This window comes from Festucalex cinctus, chromosome 20 (genome assembly GCF_051991245.1).
Source record: "Festucalex cinctus isolate MCC-2025b chromosome 20, RoL_Fcin_1.0, whole genome shotgun sequence".
Classification (NCBI taxonomy): Eukaryota; Metazoa; Chordata; class Actinopteri; order Syngnathiformes; family Syngnathidae; genus Festucalex; species Festucalex cinctus.
The window spans coordinates 4,643,235-4,665,703 of record NC_135430.1 but is presented as its reverse complement, the minus strand read 5'-3'; the positions used below and the strand labels follow the sequence as shown (position 1 = coordinate 4,665,703).

The 22,469-nt window shown below is 41.5% G+C and overlaps 1 protein-coding gene across 6 annotated transcripts in view; it reads right to left on the bottom strand.

The window, feature by feature from the left end:
• The window catches only part of LOC144009050 (rho GTPase-activating protein 21-like), an 85,760-nt gene extending 63,732 nt beyond the window's left edge, over positions 1-22,028 (bottom strand). For 2 of the 6 annotated variants that reach the window (XM_077508517.1, XM_077508518.1), the window contains exon 1: positions 6,296-6,691. In XM_077508517.1, coding sequence (XP_077364643.1) covers positions 6,296-6,379 — 84 coding nt within the window. In that variant the 5' untranslated portion in view covers positions 6,380-6,691. Of the gene's footprint in view, positions 1-6,295; positions 6,694-21,012; positions 21,217-21,612 lie in introns of those variants that run through there. The other 4 variants (XM_077508521.1, XM_077508520.1, XR_013280823.1 and 1 more) reach the window with 4 other exon arrangements.
• Positions 22,029-22,469: the final 441 nt, after the last annotated feature.

Genomic DNA, 22,469 nt, shown 5'->3' with positions numbered 1-22,469 from the left:
TTTTATGTTGAGATGGTGTTATCGGCAGCTGCTGAAAGTAACTAAAAAAGTAACTTTTAATCTAACTTAGTTACTTTTAAAATCAAGTAATCAGTAACGCAATTTAGTTACTTTTAAAACCAAGTAATCAGTAAAGTAACTAAGTTACTTTTTCAAGGTAACTGTGGCAACACTGCACGTTTACATGCGAGGCGGACAGAGTTTCTCCCGTTTACATGCTCATTTGCGCTTGATTGGAATATCGCGGTTGGACCGCGACGTGCGGACAACATAGTTAGGTAAATATTAAATAACGTAATTTCCGCTTTTAACTGATGCTGCATTCGAGGATGGTCAGAAGTCGGATATATCCGAGTTGGTTTTTCCCAGTTCCGACCTGTGTTCGAGGCGAAAGTAAACAACTAAAATGGTGAATAGTGGTAAATTGTTTTTTATTTTGGTCCTCAAAACTCATTTTGACCTCCAACAAACGTACGTGCTTGCAATTTTGCTTCATTTATTGTTTTTATCTTATTTCATAAGCATTTCATACAGTTGAGTAGTTGACCGTATAATTTCATGCACGGCATACCGTCAAGTACGTTGTGTTACGTGGAGTTGTCAAATATTTATGAAGGAAGAAAGCTATGTAGTTTTATACTCGAGTAAATTGTGTTTCAACATTCACGGTCTGTTTCCAAAGGGGTTAGCAACTTGCCATTGTAGAGTGACTTCACATTGAAGTCCGTTAGTGAAGTCGGGGTCTTTTCTTTCCCCGACTTCACAAGTGGAATTTCCGAGTTCAAAGGGGGCGTTCCCAGACATAATTCCTGGTTTGAACTTGGAAAAGTCCAACTTCCAACCATCCTCGAATGCAGCATTACGATACCTTCAATAAAAGACATTATATTCATGTCAGTCACCACGCTAAATAAAGTAGTTGGTTTCCTCCCCGCTCCTGAAGTACGGTTCTTTGCTGCGAGCGTCCTTGTTTGTTGACATGGGCTTGAACATTTCTGGTGGGTTACACGCCAAAAAGCACGGACTTGTATACTTGTATTTACTGTTTGTGTATATAGGCACAAACTGTGGCGTGTTCGCCGTAGAGACACAAAATAATGTGAAAACTCAGCGGAGAAATCAATGTATTCAAGGGAGGCTTACTTTAGCGAGTAGGACGGAGTTGTGCATACAAGTCGTGACTACATAGACCAAGATTCCTTGTGAATCAAATAAACAAAGAAGAAGACAAAGAAGAAAATAACGAGCATGCGCACAGCGAAAAAAAATGCCCCCATTGACCGAGGTATTCCGAATGCGTTTATATGCACAAGAATTTGGGTTATGAAAGGAGTTAACCAGGGGCCTTATTCGGGTTTTTAAAAACTCGAATAAGACCGTATTCGGGTTATTGCGCGTGTTTAAGTGGCCTTTCCATACCCGAATAATGCCAATATTCGGGTTTTAAAAGGAGTGTTGCCTGCATGTAAACGTAGTCAATGTCAACCCCATTCTCACAGGAGGTCGTACTGCTATTGATAATTCTATTGATGAATCGACTAATGGTATTTTGCATTAAAGTGTACTACAAAAGCATTTTCCCCTGATTTACTGTTTATTAACCAGTGATTGGCGGTTATAACGTATTTCGTATCGTGATTAAAAATAAGGGGGATTGATGTTGTACTATGTTACCATTCAGTTTCCAAATTTCAAGCTCACACTGCAACTCTTTCAAATGAGCAATTTTTGCAAATAAAATGCCAGGAATGAAAGATGTTTTTTGGATGGGGGTGAAAAAGGGAAATATCTACCACATGTGCTAAGACGCGGCACGCTAACATTCCTCTTGCGAGTGTTGGAAGTTTTATGACACTTCTTCTTCCCCGCATTCCTTTTTCCCCCCTCGTCTGCGGTATTCACAGCCACTTGGTCGCTTTCATATGCTAATTGTCGGCGCGATTGTGCGGGCCAACAGCCTGGAATGCTTCTCCACAAAGGAGAAATGAGATGGAAGGAGAGCACAGACAGAAACATCAGACGCACATGTGAGGACGAGTCTGCCCATCAGGAGGATTCCAACGAAACCAACTTCACAGTTTCATTACAAACTTGCCCCAAAGACGATTCCATGAAAACGCGGTTATCGTTACTTTCACTTATTCCAATCTCGTGTTCACAAAGCAAAAAGGGGCCCATAGGGGGTCGTTTGGTGCTTGTAGGGAAGTGTGGCCCGTGTCCCATGTTGGGGTAACGGATGACGAGGTGGCGTGTAAAGCACCATCAAGTCGTCCCCACTGACATTCATAGTTCAGAGGCCGGCAGACAAAGAAAGAGGACACACTCACACACCCATACATCCATCACGACCCTTTGGGTACCCGGAGCAGGTGCACCAATTAGGAGCCTCAGGGGTACCCGCCCAGCCTGGATGATCCTCATAATTGGTCTCTTTACCTATGAATTATTAAACCGAGTCACTCTTTGAGTTTTTTTTTTGTTGAAAGAATTAATTCATATCTGTGACCTTATGACACGTCAGCCTGGTTAACACCCCGTTTGTCACCTTTCAACTCAAGTGGGGAAGAAAAAAAACAGATGTCTTGCCCTGTGTAACTACACACGAAGGCGTGTAGGCATAGAGGATGGTCATCCATGTTTTTATTTCTGAATGAGCTTAGGGTTGAAAAAATCTGTGAATTTTCAGAACCTTTCCATTGTATTTAACAGCCATTTTTGAGAATAGAAAGGAATAAGCCAGGAAAGTACACAGCTGAAGCTTTTTTTGCTTTCTGTTGCTAACCGATATTTGAGTTCAGTTATGATGTCGCTCGGGTGAACTGGAAAAGAAAAAAAGAAAAAAAATGGGAAAAAACGTTTTTTATTAAATATTTTTTTGCAAGCTTCAAGGCTTGCGTTTTTACAACTATTTTCCAAGTAAAACATCTGATATATTATTTTTTTGTCCGGTCTTTCCGTACAGCCCAGTACACAATCAAGGCGACATTCACACAACCCACACAAAAAAATTACATTATTTAAAAAGATTTGAAAAAAAAAAAAACATTAAAAAAAATCCACCAGTTTAATATGATGAGAAATGTTGGATTATTAACGATGGCAACACAGAACATCCCTGGAGGAAATGCGATTGTGTGCGTGTGTGTGTGTGTGGGTGTGTGTGTGTGTGTGTGGTGGGGGGGTGGGGCGTGGGGGGGGGGTGTATGTGCTTGTGATGTCTTAATTTGCAAATACGATCAACGATGTCATTGAACCATCAGCAAATTACATTACAACTAGGGATGCACGATAATGCTATTTTGATAATGCCGGTGATTGTTTGCAAAATTAACTTGAATACAAATATAATATCGAGTCCTACTATAAGAGTAACGTACAAATACACAGAAATAATTATTGGCGTATTTCTTTATTATCTGGTTTATCTGTGTGACGTCAAATTGGCTTATAATTGCCAATAATTATCGGCGTATTTCTTTATTATCTTGTTTATCTGTTTGATGTCAAATTGGTAGATAATTGCCGATAATTATCGGCAGATTTCTTTTAAGCTTAAAAGGATTAAACTACCACTGATTGTCACATCCACCAAAGTGGGGTGAAATTTGTTCTCCGCATTTGACCCATCCCCTGAGGGAGCGGTGAGCAGCAGGGGGCCGTGCTCGGGAATCATTTGGTGATCTAACCCCCAATTCCTACCCTTAATGCTGAGTGTCAAAAAGGGAGGCAATTGGGTCCCATTTTTATAGTCTTTGGTATGACCCGGCCGGGGGATTGAACCCACTACCTCCCAGTCTCAGAGTGGACACTCTACCATTAGACCACTGAACTGGTTTATCTCTGTTTGACGTCAAATTGGTCGATAATTGCCGATAATTATCGGCCACCGATATCGTGCATCCCTACTTACAAGTGATAACTGATTTTGAATCCAGCCAATCAGACATGTATAAAGTCTAAGGATACCGTCAATACCTTGAGCTAGCCAACATACAACTCAGCTGCATCTATGCTACGGGTGTCACTGTCATTGCGTTCCCTCTGCCCCTCCCGCCAGGTGTTAGTCTGTAAATATTTCCCGCATCAGGCCTCGGCAGAGCACAAAGGCCGTTTTCAGCACCTCAGACAGAAGTTGGCCGGCCGTAAAACAAGAGGCCTATCACTTCCACGTAAACAATTTTGCCGAAATTGAATTAGGGCAGGCCGGAGAGCGGCACGGCCGCCGAGCCGTTCTTTACTGTTGACATCAAGCCAAAAAAAAAAAAAAAAAAGTCTACAATGAGCCGCCTTGTATGAGTGTCCAGTCAAAGGAGCAAACGAGGAGATGACTTGTGAGCATGTACAGACAGATGATGCATACAGCACAACACAAAGAGCGCTGTATGTGACAGCCGCCTTCATCGCTTACAAGGATGCAGCCTAATGTGGAAACTAGCAAAATTTCAACCTCTTCACCTTTGGACAATAAATCCTGTACATATAACATTCAGTTCACCATTCTCAAATGTACCTATTTTGCGTTTTTTGTGCTCTTTCTGAGATACTACAAAATGATCCCAAATGTCTAAATCAGGGGTGTCAAACTCATGTTAGCTCAGGGGCCACATGGAGGAAAATATATTACCAAGTGGGCCGCATCGGTAAAATAACGGTATATAACTTAAAAAAAATTACCGTCATTTATACGCAGATTTGTGGACTAGCCCTAAATTACAGAGCTCAACTGTAATCATGTTGTTCCGAAAACTAACGCAAATGCAAATGGAACACAACAACATTGCCGGTGTACGTTCCGGAGGTGTTAAATCGACCTGTTTTGCATATATATTGTCCCAGAATGCATTGCCTGGCACAGTTAATGATCTTATAAGGACGTTAATCCTTGTCATACCTATTTGTGTTACCAGTAATTGAATTTGTGTCGTATTTAACCTGTCTATGTCGGTCTATGATTTAAATTAATAATAATAATAATAATAATAATAATAATAATAATAATTATTATTATTATTATTATTATTATTATTAAACAAACCGTAACTTTAAGTTGCGTATAAAATAATGACATCCAGGACGATTCCCCGTACAAGTTGCATTGCTCATCTGAGGACTGCTTGTGAAATTAAAAATTTTATATATTTTGGTTGTGGCTGGCTGATTAATTAGTCCAACATTACAATATATATTTTTTAACTTTACAAAATCATCTCGCGGGCCGGATTAAACCCCTTTGCGGGCCTGATCCGGCCCGCGGGCCGTATGTTTGACACCGATGGTCTAAATAGTTCACTTGTGCAGTAAAGTAAACCACAGACAGACACACAAGATTTTTAACTCATTTGCTCCCAAAGACGTATAAATACGTTCCTTTTTAAATATTATCCTACTCCCAAAGATGTATGTATACATTTTTTTTTATGCTAGAGCATACAAAAGGGTTTCATGCAGCCTCTGAACTGAAGAGAACGCTTGAAGCAATGGTAGTTATTACAAAAACGTCCACCAGATGGCAGCAGAGTATAAGAGATCAACCAGGGCCATGTTGCAACAAGGTGTTTTCCCCACTGTTTAAAACAGATTTGTGAATAATGATGAAACGTCGCTATATTCTAACGCTAATTTCTGGAGAACGGAAACAGATAGAAATATACTTTGAAAGAAGAGACTCTGTGGTAGGTTCCATGTTTTTATAGCAATAGAACAGAATATTCTGTGGGCCTTGCAAAATCAGTCAAAATCCAGTAAAACAGCTGGAAGCAAAGGCGGTTGCTTCAGTCAAAATGGCTGGGAGGGAATGAATTAAGGTGAGACCAAATGATATTCAAGTTTTTGGGGATCATCATCATTTTTATCCTACGAACTAACATCCAGTACATAATTGTAAAAATAGTAAAGGGCGGGGGTGTCAATGATTCAAATATTTTTTTGCTATTTGCGGCAGGGCTCAGCTCTTATTACTTTACAACCGTTGGGACAGATTTTTTTTTTTTGCACCAAAATTGGGACCGTTATCAGCATTCTGATTGGAGTCAAGCGAAAGACATTACAGAAAATAAGTGAACAAGGCCCATTTTGTCAAATCCAATTGTGTCCATGGAGAACGCGGCATGCAGGCACGCAAAACATGGGGACACTCGGAGGTCAGCATGCCGGGCACGCCACAGTTTCCACTTCCACGCTGTGCGGCTCAATGAACGGCGGCTATTAATAATACGGCGGTACATAACGGGGATGCCATTCCCGGAAAAGCCACACATGCATGCCGCTTGCTATACGATACATGGATGCTACACACCTGACTGTTCCAGGCACAGTAGAGATCGCAGAGCAGGCTCCAATTGTTGTGAAGCACATAATCCAGAACTTTCAGATGAGACATCTCGCCTTCCACTGAGGAAGCGGACCGCCCTGGCGCAGCTCTTCATCTCTGAGGGTGCCAGGAGGCGAGGGCGACATCGGCAGGCACCTTGCCAGCTTCGCCCACATGCACGTCCATTTCGCGCACACCAATCATGATCTCATGCTTAGACTGCAAAGCAACTTTCCCGAGCAGGGAGAGAACGCGCAGCGGTTTGTTTGTCTCTCCGGGCATGAGAGAGGCATCGTCATGGTTACCAAGAACCCCTGCGCCCGCCACGAGCCAGCCAAGTCTGCATTTACAGCTCACCGGGCTGTGCCTCCTCGCGCTCGTCTCTGCAGTTGTGTCGCAGCAGCTGGCTCTCAAATGAGCGCGGCCGCAATGCAGGACTTTCACCTGGCTGTGAACAACGTTTAACCTCCTCGCTCCCGCAATCTGAGCCTGAATGATTCAGGTAGTGCACAAACCCTCCCCTGGCCAGTCGCCATTCATCATTCACAATCATTTTGTTTGTGGAACCTCCCAACATATGAGAAAGTAGTAATTGTCAAGAAATAGTTGTATGGACATAGTACTTCTATGAAAGGTACTACAATGAAGGAGGAGTCAACAAGTCACACTCGGATGCTAACTAGCAACTTCCTGACTTTGTCCAAACGTATATACAATTTGGCTTCAGGGCTCTGTCTGTCCCCCTGCGACTCTCTTCCAAGAATGAAGGAAGAATCCTTGACTGTCCAGAGGAGGCATGCCCCAGCCTCCCGCGCCCCTCCTTCACAAAGTAAACCAACATCAAGTAGCGGCAGAAGATCCCGGAAAGTCATTTCTGAACCACCGGGGACCAGTAAACAGTTGCCTGGGATTATTTACATTCCCTTGGAGGCACTACAACACCCAGATGCTTGCGATTGAGGATTGAAGATCTTCATTCATTTCATTTCATTTCCTTCGCTGACATTTAAGGGTTTGCCCATCTGATTTTTTGCCACCCGTGAGTGATGTAAAGATCACGAACCCTAGACTTGCTCTTACAATTCCTGGTATTCAGGAAGGACCAAGTCAGCATCGTAAGGACAGCAAGAGTAACAAGCAAGAGTACAAAATTAGGCAATGACTGAAAACGCAGACTCTCGTTTGAGCATCAAGAGGGTGCATACTTGAAAAAGCAAACATGGGTGGCCAGCCTTGGGCTCCGCAGTCCTTTAAACAAAACCCTGTTTGGGTCAGACATTAATCGGCTCCTCAATAACTCCTATCAAACAATGGAGCAACCAACCAAGGACTTTCCTAGCCATATCATTCAAACCTTACAATGGGATTTGGATTCGAACAGTGGGTCTGATCCACTTTTGAGCTCATCGCTCCAGTTGACTAAACAGTTTCAGGGGCAATCGGAAGCGCTTATCTGGTAATGACAGTGGAGACCACAATTTCCGTTGGCCAGCAGTGCAGGCCAGGTCAACAACAGATGCAAAAAACACAAAAACGATGCAATATCAATTCAGCACATTTACGGGCATTCCAGTCACATATGATTTACAAAGTGTTATGTTATAGTATTTGATTAACAATTTGAAATGTGACCAACAGAAAAGTTTAAATCATGTTCGCTAGTTGTTTCATCAAAGCCAAGAACTGGAAGTTACTTCCTTTGTTAACCCTCAAACCAAACAAACTAACTCAACCCTAATTAAGACGAGCCTAAACCGCAACCCAGACTAAGTCTAACCCCTTATTTTACTTCATGTTTATTTTTCATGAAATGATCGTTTATTATGTGCGGTAGGGGCTTGTTCAAGTGACTGCCATGTCTGCACAAATCAGCATTAGAGAGGCCCCTGAAAACGCACAATGCAAGGGCCTGCCCCCCTCAACACACACTCAATATAATCCATTCAAATGGGATTTATGGATCTCCTGTGTCTGTGTGTGTGCAGGCACGCCACTTGACTCCACCCCAAACAACAACAAGCAACAAGCGCACGCTGGCTTCACTTTGACCTTGCATCTGTCCAATCAACACCACTTTTTTTTTTTTTTTTTTTTTTAAATGGCAAATCATTGATGAAATCCTTCCTTCATCACGGAAATCAAGTGCTTTCCTGCCAAGACCTCCAAAGCTCACGCAGCGTTAGCACTCGCGGCCGGGTTCGGCTATGTGCTGCTGACAACCAGTTACATAAGGCTCCATTAACAACAAACACACACGCGCGCACGTGGTTAAATGTCACACTCGCAACAAAAAGATCATGCCGCCTGCCGAGGGAGGGGAAAGCTGAAGGGCAAAAAGATGAAAGGGTTGTTTGGAGGCAGGTGGAGCGTGACGTGACGTGACGTGACGTGACGTGACGTGACGTGACGTGACGTGACGTGACGTGACGTGACGTGACGTGACGTGACGTGACGTGACGTGACGTGACGTGACGTGACGCGACGTGACGTGACGTGACGTGACGTGACGTGACGTGACGTGACGCGGCGCAACGTGACTTCTGCCGCAGGAGTAAGCCGCTTCGGTTGACTTGCGAGTCAAACAATATTTGGAAATTTACCAGCGTCACACAGTTTTGCTTTGAATTGCAAGAAACTAAATTGAACTTATGAGAGATTCAGCCACACCGCCGCCGAGGCATGGGTCTAAAATATTGATATAGAATTAATATTCCTTTTCATACGCCAATATCAATTCATAAAACCATGAATCAATACTTTTAATATGGTTCCCCACTGCTATTAATTAATGTGCCAAATACCCATCCATCCATCCATCCATCCATCCATCCATCCATCCATCAATTTTCTCAACCGTTTCTTCCTCACAAGGGTCACGGGAGTGCTGGAGCCTATCCCAGCCGGCTTCGGGCAGTAGGCAGGTACATCCTGAACTGGTTGCCAGGCAATTGCAGGGCACACAGAGACGAACAACCACTCACATTCACAATCACACCTCGGGACAATTCACAGCATTCAATGAATCTACCATGCATGTCTTTGGAATGTGGGAGGAGACCGGAGTACCCGGAAAAGACACAGATACATTTGTTTTTATTTATTTATGAACCACTGGAACCTTCGTATAAAATCTATCACAGGAATGTAAATGTTGTGATTTGCCACTTTATTTACATAGTGCTGTGGTTATCATTGATTTCAATTGTTATTTATGGTTTTGATCAGGTCACGTTCAATAAAACATACATGGTGCATGATTAATGTAACTGTATTGGATTCAAATATAAATGTAAATATTCCTATTTTTAACTAATGCACCAAGTAAGAGAACGAAGTTTCGACTACTTTGCAGCATTTGTTCTTGTGGTAATGTCTTCCATATAAAAGTCAAATTGGTCCTGCATGAAATCCTTAACGGAATCCAAAATCGATGTGAATCGAATCGGGCCCATCTGAATGGAATCAAATTGCTTTTAGAAATCTGAATCGATCCCCACGTGTAACTCAGAGCAGCTCAGCCTCACTGAGCATTCAACTGCTTCGGTTCTGACGACTATTTGGGCCTTTGTGTCATGTCCCGACGTCACTTCTCCACGTGAGCACCAGAAATGCCGCCGTCACATATTTGATGACCTTTAGTGCCAATTTCCTTTTCTCCTTCCAGGACGAAGCGGCAACAATAGCTCGAAAGAGATGCCAAATTCTGACCCGTGTATGCCGCATCTTAATGCCGAACTAAATATAGCCCCATCAAAAGTAAAGGAGGAGGGAAATGAGGTTATCAGGCTGGCTGAGCTAAATTTAGACCAAAAACATCTGAGCATAAACGCCACCGTCCTCAAAAGTGAGGAAGGCGATACATGAGCGAGTCTCAGTTTGTGACACCCTCTGCTTGCCTGCCAGCCAGTTTTATGTGCACTACATTTGAGGTTGATAGCAGAGCGGGACATCGGAGTAGATCTCGTCTCGTCCAGATTTTGCACACATTCAGATTGGTGCTTCTGTGCGAGTCTGTTGTCTTCAATTTGAAGTGAAAACACAGCATTTGGTGGACTTTGATCAAAACATACCATTTGGAACATTTTGGTGGATTTTCAAAGTAGCATTTAAGGTTGTTTGAAGGTTTAGAATGACCAAAACATCAATATTAACTCATGCTAGTTTGTCTATGGCGTTTCACATTATAAGTTAGCATTAAGCTAGCAGACTTCCGTTACACAAAATTCTATTTGGTTGTGTTTAAATCATCGTATTTGTTTATGTTGTTTAAACAGCTGAATATTAAAAGCCACTTTGTACGGATGTTGCTCGATTATTTGTGGGAGGTTTCGATTGATGATTATACATTCAGTTTTGTTTATGTTATATTGGAAAGAGCATTTTGATGCATAAGCACTGTGGGGGTGGGGGGTGGGGGTGGGTGCTTGAAGTATAGAAAACTTTGTCAGCAGTGTAAAAATGGACCCGAGAGTCACCAAATTGCACGGCTTACATTTAGACATGGGCTAATAACCGGTTTGACAATTTACCATGGTTTTAAAAATACTACTACTGTCTTTCATTGGTAATTAGCTCTTCTTGTGGAGTTGCGTAAATGAGCCAATTTGAAGTTAATTGCCTTCAATTAACTTTCTTCTCCTTTTACAGCGAGAGGGGTTGGGACAAGGAGAGAGGCTTATTGTCCTTAAAATAAATAAATACATACATAAATAAATAAGTGTACATGTGTAGGTGCAACTGCAAGGTGTCCCCAAGGACAACATAAGTAACAGGGGTCTGTTCCAAAAATAGCTCACCGGTGATGGGACAATAGTGTGACTTGCTAAGAAGAATTAAAACACAAGAAAGAATGTCAACGTTTATTTATTTAAACTTTGCATGGTATATGTTTCTTAGTGCACGAAATATTCTATGTTTTGTTAAAAAATGAAACAGTATTGAATGAAAAAAAAACAAGCTGTTTTTATTTACCCAAATATTATTAAAAAGGACATATTAAGAGAGGTCATTTTAATACCGTGACGTTTTTGCTCACGGTTATCATACCATCAAAATCTAATATGTGGCCATGCGCTACTTACATTGTTAATATGAAGATTGAAAAAATGTTGTACCAAGTAGAGAACCCTGCGGGACACCTAAAGCCTGGTTCACACGGCAGGAGAATTGGCCCGGTTTTAGCCCCGAATTTCCCCTCCCGACAATCGTAAGGACGCGCCGAGACTCAAGCGATAATCTTCACAGATAATCCTGCCATGTGTGTTGTCACCACACACGGCGCCTCCCGATATCGGCGCTTGGAAGGACCCCCGACTTAAAATCGGGCATATCCAACATGTTGGATTTTTTGGCCCGACTTCGCTCCGGGCAGCCGATTGATGGTGACGTGCAGCCAATCAGAAAGCGAGCCAGCGAGGAAGTCGGTGGGGAAACCAAAATCAAAACAGTCATAATGCAGCAGAAAGTCCTTGCTCGCGCTTTTACACTCTTTTTAGTTTTTTAATTATTAGGGCCCGAGCAGCTACCGCTGCGAGGTCCCTATTGTTTTTCGATCGGATTATTATTATTATTATTATTATTATTATTATTATTATTATTATTATTATTATTAATATTATTAGGGCCCGAGCAGCGACCGCTGCGAGGTCCTTATTGTTCCTGAAGGAATTCTTATTAGGGCCCGAGCAGCGGCGGCGGCGGTGCCGCTGCAAGGCCCTATTGTTTTTGTAGGAATTCTTCTTATTAGGGCCCGAGCAGCGACCGCTGCGAGGTCCCTATTGTTTCTGAAGGAATTCTTATTATTAGGGCCCGAGCAGCGGCGGCGGCGGTGCCGCTGCGAGGCCCTATTGTTTTTGTAGGAATTCTTTTTATTAGGGCCCGAGCAGCGGGGGCGGCGGTGCCGCTGCGAGGCCCTATTGTTTTTTAAGGAATTCTTATTAGGGCCCGAGCAGCGGCGGCACCGGCGGCGGTGCCGCTGCGAGGCCCTATTGTTTTTGTAGGAATTCTTCTTATTAGGGCCCGAGCAGCGGCGGCACCGGCGGCGGTGCCGCTGCGAGGCCCTATTGTTTTTGTAGGAATTCTTCTTCTTATTAGGGCCCGAACAGCGGCGGCGGCGGTGCCGCTGCGAGGCCCTATTGTTTTTGTAGGAATTCTTCTTATTAGGGCCCGAGCAGCGGCGGCGGCGGTGCCGCTGCGAGGCCCTATTGTTTTTCAAGGAATTCTTATTAGGGCCCGAGCAGCGGCGGCGGCGGTGCCGCTGCGAGGCCCTATTGTTTTTGTAGGAATTCTTCTTATTAGGGCCCGAGCAGCGACCGCTGCGAGGTCCCTATTGTTCCTGACAAACTCCTCCTACAGAGTTTATCCGATCATCTTCAAACTTGGTGTGATTCATCTTAAGATGTTGAAAATGAAAAGTTATTGAAAGTTTTTTATTTCGTCACACGCTGTTGTCGTGGCATGCACTTTTTGCAAAGGAAAAAAATCCTTCTTAATGAAGCATTCCCAGTTGTACGAAGCAGCTAGAGCGACGAAAAATTGTAGACATATGTAACAGCCCAGGATGTACAAAAAAGTCTCTTGGTGCCATGTGCTAAACCCAACAGGAAGTCCCCCAGGGGCCGGGCATCACATTTTCTCTTTAACGAAGCATTCCCGGTTGTACGTTTCACCTAGCGCTATGATAATTTGCAGGCATACATAAGAGCCCACGATGTACAAAAAAGTCTCTTGGAACCATGTGCTAAACCAAACAGGAAGTCCGCCATTTTGATTTATGATGGGATTTGTTGCCATTTTTTGTGGCCTTTTTCAGGGGTCATATTTTAACGAACCCCTCCTACAAAATTTATCCGACTGTCTTCAAACTTGGTGTGTTTCATCTTAAGATGTTTAAGATGCAAAGTAATCGAAAGTTTTTTATTTTGTCACACGCTGTTGCCATAGCAATGCATTGTTTGCCAAGTGCTGCTTTTTTTTTTTATTTATACATGTGTGAAAACTCATGAAACTTTGCAAACATATCAGACTTGTCATGAACATGAATTTTTAGAGATTTATTGTGCAATTTGCAATAAATAGAGCCCTCTAGACATTTTTATGAAGCATTTCCGATTGTATGATTATGCTAGACCTTTATAGCTGCTCGCAGCTCTAGTTTGTATTTGTATTTGTATTTTATTATTTTTTTAATACACGCACACACATTCTCCACAAATAAACGTGATCTCCGGGTGGGACACCAACCCGCGCTGCCAGCACCGAGCCGAGGGCAAGCGATGTCTCGCCAGTGCCCATTTACACTCCTACAAGACCTTTTCTTTTTATGCCTCTTTTTCGGCTGAAAACCAGGATCGACTCATGTTGATGACTCGGAAGCCACGTTTAATCTCGAGAGGTTTTGCGAGACTTCCCGTCACATTCTTGAATGAACTCGGCTCGTGTGGAGTGTGTTGATTATGCAGTGTGGCCGCGCACCACGCACGGTACGTTCAAAACTGGAACTCCCGTGATTTTTTCTCTTCACGTGTGGTGTCTGTCAAAGAATGGAAATCGGCCGACAATTTTAAAATCTTGCCGTGTGAACCAGGCTTAAGAAAAGTGGTAGAGTTTTTTTTTTTTTTTTACATTCTCTTTCAACTGTACGTAGCTTATTTTCACTGATTGCTGGTGTGGTGAGTCTGGAACGTGTCCCTCCCTCACAACAAACGAGTTCACATAAGCATGCACGTGTCACCTTTCATGCAAACAACAACAATCTCTGCTACTTTCCCATCCAAAGCGACACCAAATGTAAATAATAATCCGCTGAGTAGGGTCAAGCGGGTGCAAAACAGACGTGGCACACACACGTGGGGTGTTTTTCTCGTCTTGACATGGAGGGGGGCAGCTGTGTTTTCATGGCTTGGGCAGCGGTGGCGACACCCCTTCCTCATGAATGAGGCGGGATGGAAAGGGGGAGGGGAGCTTCTTCCCGCCTGGGATGTGCCATTAAGGAAGGGGTGTGGCGGCGCTCAGTGAACGTTGAAAGTTTGTACGCGCCGGCGTAAACAACGCGACGAGGTCACACGGCAGTGGCGCAAGATCACAACATTTGCTGACGACGCTCAAAACAAAAAAAAAGTCTTGTTTGGCCATGTTTTGTCATCGCTTACAAATATAATCGCACATACACACACTTTTGTGTCACTTAGAGTGATTTTGTGTATGGTACCACAACATCCTGGGCAGCACTGAGCATCTAGTGATGGCCGTATCGATCCAAATATCGATATTATCGATACCAAGTCGGTATTGGATCGATAATGGCACTACAATAGCAATATAGTAGTTTAGTTTCAGTTTGGCTCTTTTTTTTAGTTTTTAATTATTATTATTATTATTATTATTAGTATTATTATTATTATTATTATCTATTTATTTACTCATCTCATCTTTAGTAGATTGCACGAACACATACAGTATTGTACTAATTATTTGTTTTGTATGTTGTTTTATGTTTTATATTTGTTGTTGTATGATCATCTTTAACATATTTAGTTTGAAAAAGAAGTGATGAAGGCAGAATTTTTTGTTATTTTTTTTGTATTTTCCGTTTCTGAAAAGTATTTGTTTAAACTTTCTTTTCCTATGATCACTTTGTGTACTTTGATTAAGAATGTTAAAAAATACATTTCTTACAGTTGGAATGTTTCTGGGGGAAAAACATTGATAAAGTATTTTCTATTTATCAATAAACGGTGCCCTAATTTTGTCCTTTGTTTAAAAAGGAAACAACATAAAAACACTTAAAGGTTGAAATTTGATTGTGAATAAGCCAGGGGTGTCAAACTCATATTAGCTCAGGGGCCGCATGGAAGAAAATATATTACCAAGTGGGCCACATCGGTAAAATAACGGTATATAACTTATATACAATTACCGTCATTTATACGCAGATTTTCGTGGACCAGACCCAAATTACAGAACTCAAGTGTAATTATGTTGTTCCGAAGAATAACACAAATGCTAATGGAACTCGGCAACACTTTCCCGGTATACGTTCTGGACGTGTTAAATCGACCTGTTTTGCATATATATTGTATGCATTCCCAGAATGTATTGCCTGGCGTATTTAATGACGTTATAAGGACGCTAATCCTTGTCATATCGATTTTTGTTAACAGGAATTGAATTTGTGTCGTATTTAACACATTTATGTTGGTCTATGATTTAAAATAATAATAATAATTAAACAAACCATAACTTTTAAGTTGTGTGAAAAAAATGACATCCAGGACAATTCCCCCGTACGTTGCATTGCTTGTCTGAGGACTGCTTGTGAAATTACAAATTTTATATATTTTGATTGTGGCTGGCTGATTAATTAGTCCGACATTACAATGTTATTTATTTATTTTATTTTATTTTTTACTTTACAAAATCATCTCGCGGGCCGGATTAAACCCCTTTGCGGGCCTGATCCGGCCCGCGGGCCTTATGTTTGACACCTCTGGAATAAGCAATTAAATGATACAGTGACCCTCAATTAAAAAAAATAATAAATCTCTACAATTTTCAAAAAAAGTATCAATATCGATATTGGTGTCGGCGATACTGACCCTGTATTTATTTATTTCCATCCATCCATCCATTTTCTTGACCACTTATTCCTCACAAGGGTCGCGGGGGGTGCTGGCGCCTATCTCAGCTGGCTCTGGGCAGTAGGCGGGAGACACCCTGGACTGGTTGCCAGCCAATCGCAGGGCACACAGAGACGAACAACCATCCACACTCACAAGCACACCTAGGGACAATTCGGAGCGCCCAATTAACCTGCCATGCACGTCTTTGGAATATGGGAGGAGACCGGAGTACCTGGAGAAGACCCACGCAGGCACGGGGAGAACATGCAAACTCCACCCAGGAATGGCCGAAGCCTGGACTCGAACCGGAGTCCTCAGAACTGGGAGGCGACATGCTAACCGGTCAGCTACCGTGCCGCCCCTATTTATTTATTTGGTGACCAAAATTTGCAGTATCACACACCACAACTAAGATGGCTCCCTCGCTCGCTGCTTATTCATCTCCATTTTATTGGCATTCACCAAGCACACCGATGCGAGGCTGCACACGCATACGCACAGCTCACTCACCATCGTTATCGGTTAACAGCCAGCACCTTGACAGGGTTTTTTTTCCTGACTCAAATTGAGGCAGAGGTGCCATTACCCTGATTGTGATGGGTGACTACCGATACTAGGTTATTGGTATCAGTGCCAATACCAGTCTTATTTTAAGGTATCGGTACTCGCGGAGGTGACTGATATCATTATGGGCCGTCCTCCTGCAGCCATTTTAACGATCAGGGACTAGAAATTAGAAATGATACTAATACAAAGTTGCCATTCATTTTTTTGCCACTTTTTAAATTCATCCGTACGAGTACAAGTTAAATTGGAACTATAGTTTTGCGTTGTTGGAAAACACGATTATGTTTATGGTATATACTGTGTTTTTATGACTTTGGCGATGGCTGGATAGCGCCACCGCTGTCTCGCAACCAGGAAATGGGCGTGTGCAACGGCTGATAATTGTAATAAATTTTATTAAAAAAATATTCATTATTAATATATAACTGCGATTGGCTGGCAAGTTTGGCAACCAGTTCAGGGTGTACCCTGCCTACTGCACAAAGCCAGCTAAGATAGGCTCCAGCACCCCCGCGACCCTTGTGAGGAGCAAATGGTTAAGAAAAGGGATGGATGGATATATAAAATAATAAAATATAATAAAAAAATATATATATACAGTATATACACACACACATATACATACATCCATCCATTTTCTTGACCGCTTATTCCTCACAAGGGTCGCGGGGGCTGCTGGCGCCTATCTCAGCTGGCTCTGGGCAGTAGGCGGGGGACACCCTGGACTGGTTGCCAACCAATCGCAGGGCACACAGAGACGAACAACCCTCCACACTCACACGCACGGAGAAGACCCACGCGGGCACGGGGAGAACATGCAAACTCCACCCAGGAAGGTCCGAGCCTGGACTCGAACCGGAGACCTCAGAACTGGGAAGCGGACGTGCTAACCACTCGACTATCGTGCCGCCCTATATATATATTTATATATATATATATATATATATATATATATATATATATATATATATATATATATATATATATATATATATATATATATATATATATATATATATATATATATATATATATATATATATATATATATATATATATAAAGGTTTACAGTTTATAAATGCTTATATTTTATAATAAAAGTAAAATTTGTGTATAACATTTATAAATGCTTATATTATTATATTAATATATATAATATTAATATATATATATATATATATATATATATATATATATATATATATATATATATATATATACATAAAATGTATATATTAATTAAATTTTATTAATTTGTTAACTAATCTGTTTCTTCTTCGGTAAATTAAAGTGTTTTTTTTGTTTTTTTTTAAAAGAGAGCTAATTTTTCTTCGGTTGTTGCTTCAGGTCTTTCTGGAAGTTTCAGTGGCTCAGGTTGGAGGTGGCGAGCAAATTATGTGGCCGCCTCTGAATTTTGTACACAGGAAAAAAAAAACTGCACCGGAACAGGCCCATAAAGCCACACACACTCAAAGTCACAGTCGGTAATGTTGTTTAATAACCCCAAAAACTGCAAAAACTCATAGATTTTTTTTTTTATTGTATTATGGATTTCCAGCTCTTTGAGTTGCATGTTGAATGTATGAAAGGTGCTATATAAATAAAGTTGATTGATTGATTGATATGCTAACTATTTGATCGCAAAACATGACTTGACTTGAATTTCACTTGCATTTTTTTTTATTTTATTTTAATTAAAGGGGTAGGAAAATATCTGAGATTTTATTTTAAGGCCATAGCGCCCCGGCCTACTAAGAGGATTATGGCTCACACACGCACACACACACTTGCTGCCATTTTCTGATGATAATCCAAAAGATGGCATCACAGCGGGCACGCGCTGGCTCCATGCTGCAGCGTGATGATGATGATGATGATGATGATGATGATGATGATGATGATGATGATGATGATTGCAGCGACGTAAGCGCTCAGGTTGGCGGCGCGCACAAGCAGAAAGTCTTCCCCAAAAAAAAGAACGATTATCCGCAGAGCATAAAAGTCTCTTTGTCCTGCACTTTTTTTTTTTTTTTTTTTGCTGTTAAACAGTCGTCATGAAACTTGGGGAAGGACGCGATGAACCCTCTCAACCCAGACACACTAGCCGCTTGTCTATAAATTAATGTGGTAACTTCATTATTACTCACATACAATTAAAAACTTTTAAAAAGTAATTTTTCTACTTGCTGTCGACTAATGATGACATCACCTGTGCTGAGGAAGTCAGTAATGGCCAATCATGGCTCAGTTTACTGACCAAACCTAGAAAGCAGCTGAGCCATGATTGGCCGTTACTGACTTCCTCAGCACAGGTGATGTCATCATCAGTCGACAGCAAGTAGAAAAATTACTTTTTAAAGGTATTCATTGTACATGAAAAATAATGAAGTTAATAAATTCGTTCTGGGCAAAAAAACCCAACAACTTTTCACTGCTGAAAATTGTTCAATGAGTCATGTATCACTTTAAATATGATTTGAAGTTGATTTATTTTGATATTACCCACCAGAATAGGGACGTTTAAAAGTGTGTCGCACAGAAGTGACATCATTGAGCAGCAGCCAATAGAAAAGCACCAAAAGATGACGTCACTCCCATGGTGATTTTTTTTAAATGTTGCGCACAAGTAATACACATTAAAAAAAAATAAAACTAATTAGGGGTGGGAACGTCTGGCTACCTCACGATACGATATGCAATACGAGGCTCACAATAACGATTATCTCACGATATGACAATACCACGATTATCGATATATTGGTCAGTAGGGCTGGGAATCTTTGACTGTCTCACGATTCGATTCGATTCCGATTTTTGGGTCTCCAATACGATTCAAACGATTTTCGATTTAAAATTATTTGATTGACAAATGATTTCTGCTTCAATTTACAGATATGCATGCACAACATTGTCATGATCTACTCCAGTCTGCTTTGCAAGACAAAATGACAAATAGAGACGTTAAAGTCCTTTATTTTTTGTTTAAACATTTATTAATTTTGTATTGTAAGTGCCTTTTTCCACATAAACAGCATGTGGACTACAACTGCCTTTTCCCCTTCTTCTTCATTTCTAATTTAAATAAAATCGATTTTTGGATATTAAATATTGATTCGATTCGATTAATAAATGAGAATCTTGATTCTTTTATGAATCGATTTTTTGGCACACCCCTATTGGTCAGGTAATCATTCTACGATCAAACTGCTCAAGATATAAACTGATGTTTTTTCAATGAGAAAATAATTTAATTTTATACCATCACTAAAACACAATATTAAAACTGGTGTTTTCTTCACACTGAGTACTTTTGTGTATACATTTTTTTTGTGTAACATGCAAAACTAACTAAATAAATATATAAAATGATCAATATTAGTATTCCTCAGAAATTGTGTGCTTCAAAAAGTCGAAATATAAAATATTTGAACATTTTATGTTCAAATTGAAGCTATAATACACATTTTTCATAGAAACGTATGAAGAACTGAGTCAGGTGCTAGATAAACACAAGTCAAAGAGCACTGATGAGTCTTCTTCTTCGCCTAAAGACTTGCGTCCATTTCCCCGGCACTCTTATGAGACGCTCCCCCTACTGGCCCGCCAAGTAATTACGCAACAAGTAATGAACAATGGAGCTGTGCTAGTGGCTGTATATTAACTACAAATATCGCCATACTTGCGTAGGCCTTATCGATAATCTATCGGGAGACAAAGTATCATCGTCACACTCCTATGATCAGTTGTTTTGTTTTTTAAATTCATTCATTCATTCATTACGACAATTGTTTGCCAGTCCAATGTAGTGTTAATTTCGTCAACAAAAACTAAACAAAAATAATTTTGTCGTCACACATGTTTCACCGGACTAAAACTAGACTAGACTAGACTAAAACCCTCATTAATAAACAATAAGTGGGACTAATTCTGAGTCAGTTGCTGCATGGACAGATGTCTTCCACAAGCAAAAGTATAAGCTGATGAGTCTTCTTCGCCTGAAGATTTGCGTCCATTTCCCCGCCACACTTATGAAGCGCTCCCACTAGCGGCCCACCAAGTCATTGCTCAATAAGTCATCAACAATGGAGCTGTTCTGCCGTATATGAACTACAAATATCACCATACTCAGGAGACGAAGTATCAAGATTTATCGTGATATCGATATATCATCACACTCCTAAAACTAATACTGAAACTAACTAAAACTAAAGTAAAAGTAAGCATTTATTAAAGAACTAAAACTAATAACAACTAACAGAATCACTCTGTTTAAAAAAAACACAACTCAATACACAATAAAAAAGAACTAAAATGAAAAATTCCCAAACTATGACATCCCTGGCTGTGTGCTTGCGCATTCCGCCTGGAATGAGAATGCTGGGACTGTCTGTGTGTGCAAATGTGAGTGTGATGAGGCTCACATGGATGACACTAAAGCAGGCACAAGTCAACAACATTCCACAAAAAAGTCTTCAGTCTCTCTCTCACTAGTTAGTTGAGTGGCTTATGACTTACCTTGCACGGTGCATCTCGCAGTTGACGCTGTTTTCTCCCACGCGTCGTCATCATTTTCACCTCAAAACACTCAGGTGGGGGGACAACAAGTCCGTGGGGGGCCGCATGGAGCTCAGGTGAATGATGACGAAAAACAAGAGAAGAAAAAAATATATATCCTAATCCACGCCTTGCTCCTTCTTCGTATCCAGGAGAGGTGGCAATCTGAACAGCAAGAGTACACATGTATGAATTTTGAAAGTGCAATACATCCTATTGACAAGCAGTTTTTGTTTTGTTTACGTTTGCATATTGCATTAGCTTTAAAGTCATGTTATGATGTCACCTGTCAATGATCTCCAAAATGCGTGAGGGGTGACACTTACGTCACCGTTAACCTTGCACAGTGTCGCTTTGAAGTGATGCTGATATTTATGTCACTATTTCAATTTAAAAGGGGGGGAAATATGACATTTCTCCACGATATTGCGTCCCGTTGACCGACATTTCCTTGTCTTTTTGTACATTTTCCAACATGTCCAAAGTAGCATTGGAAGACGAATAAATGAAGCCCACACGACGACGACAGTTTGTCTGTCCGTCCGTGAGCGAGCCTACTACCTGTTATGAATCCAGCGAAGAAGCAGCAGGCCGTCGCTCCATGTTCGGCTGCGAGGCGCTGCTTTCAGCCCGCCAACGGAGCTCGTCGGGCGGCCGCGGCCAGCTCGAGGAGCCACTCGCTCCCTGCTCCGACTCGGCGGCGGCGAGGGCAGCGGCGTGAGACGCCCCTCGGCGCCCGCTCATTCCTCACGGCGACGCGGCCACAACAACGGAGGAACCTCCGCCGTTCATTCATCTCCACCGCCGCGGCCAAACGTCCGACATGTTGAGAAAAACAGAAAAAACGAGAAAAAAAAACGAGAAAATAAAATCAAATAGAGAGAAGTGAAATGTGTTATTCCTGCGAGTTCCCACTAGTTGGCGGCGCGAGCATCTGTGCCCGGCCAGAGATGGACAAGGAGGGAGGCGGCTGGCTTGGTGAAGCCCCGCCTCCTAGCCCCGCCCCTATACGTGAGGGCGGCCAATCGGGTGGCCGGTTTAAATTTGGAATTTTGACGGCCAACTAATCGGAGGGAGTGTTACATAACCGTTGCTATAAAGAGCAGAAAAGACCACAACAACATTGACCCATAGCAGCTTTAGCATCTCCGGACAATAATGGAATCTTGTTTTATTTTTATTTTATTTTTATAAACAACCAATACGATAAAGTTAGCATCTTTTATTTCCAATTTCCAGTCTAAAAGTTAGTTTAAATGTCTAGAAGGGTGAAAAGTTACTTTTTTTTTCTTTTTCTTTTTTTTAAAGAAAGATTCTTTTCACTGTATTTTAAAATATGTACAGTATATTAAGTGAATTGAGGAGCTATTTCATTCGGCCAGACCTCAGGGAACATGTTTTTCCTTTTTTCTGTAAAA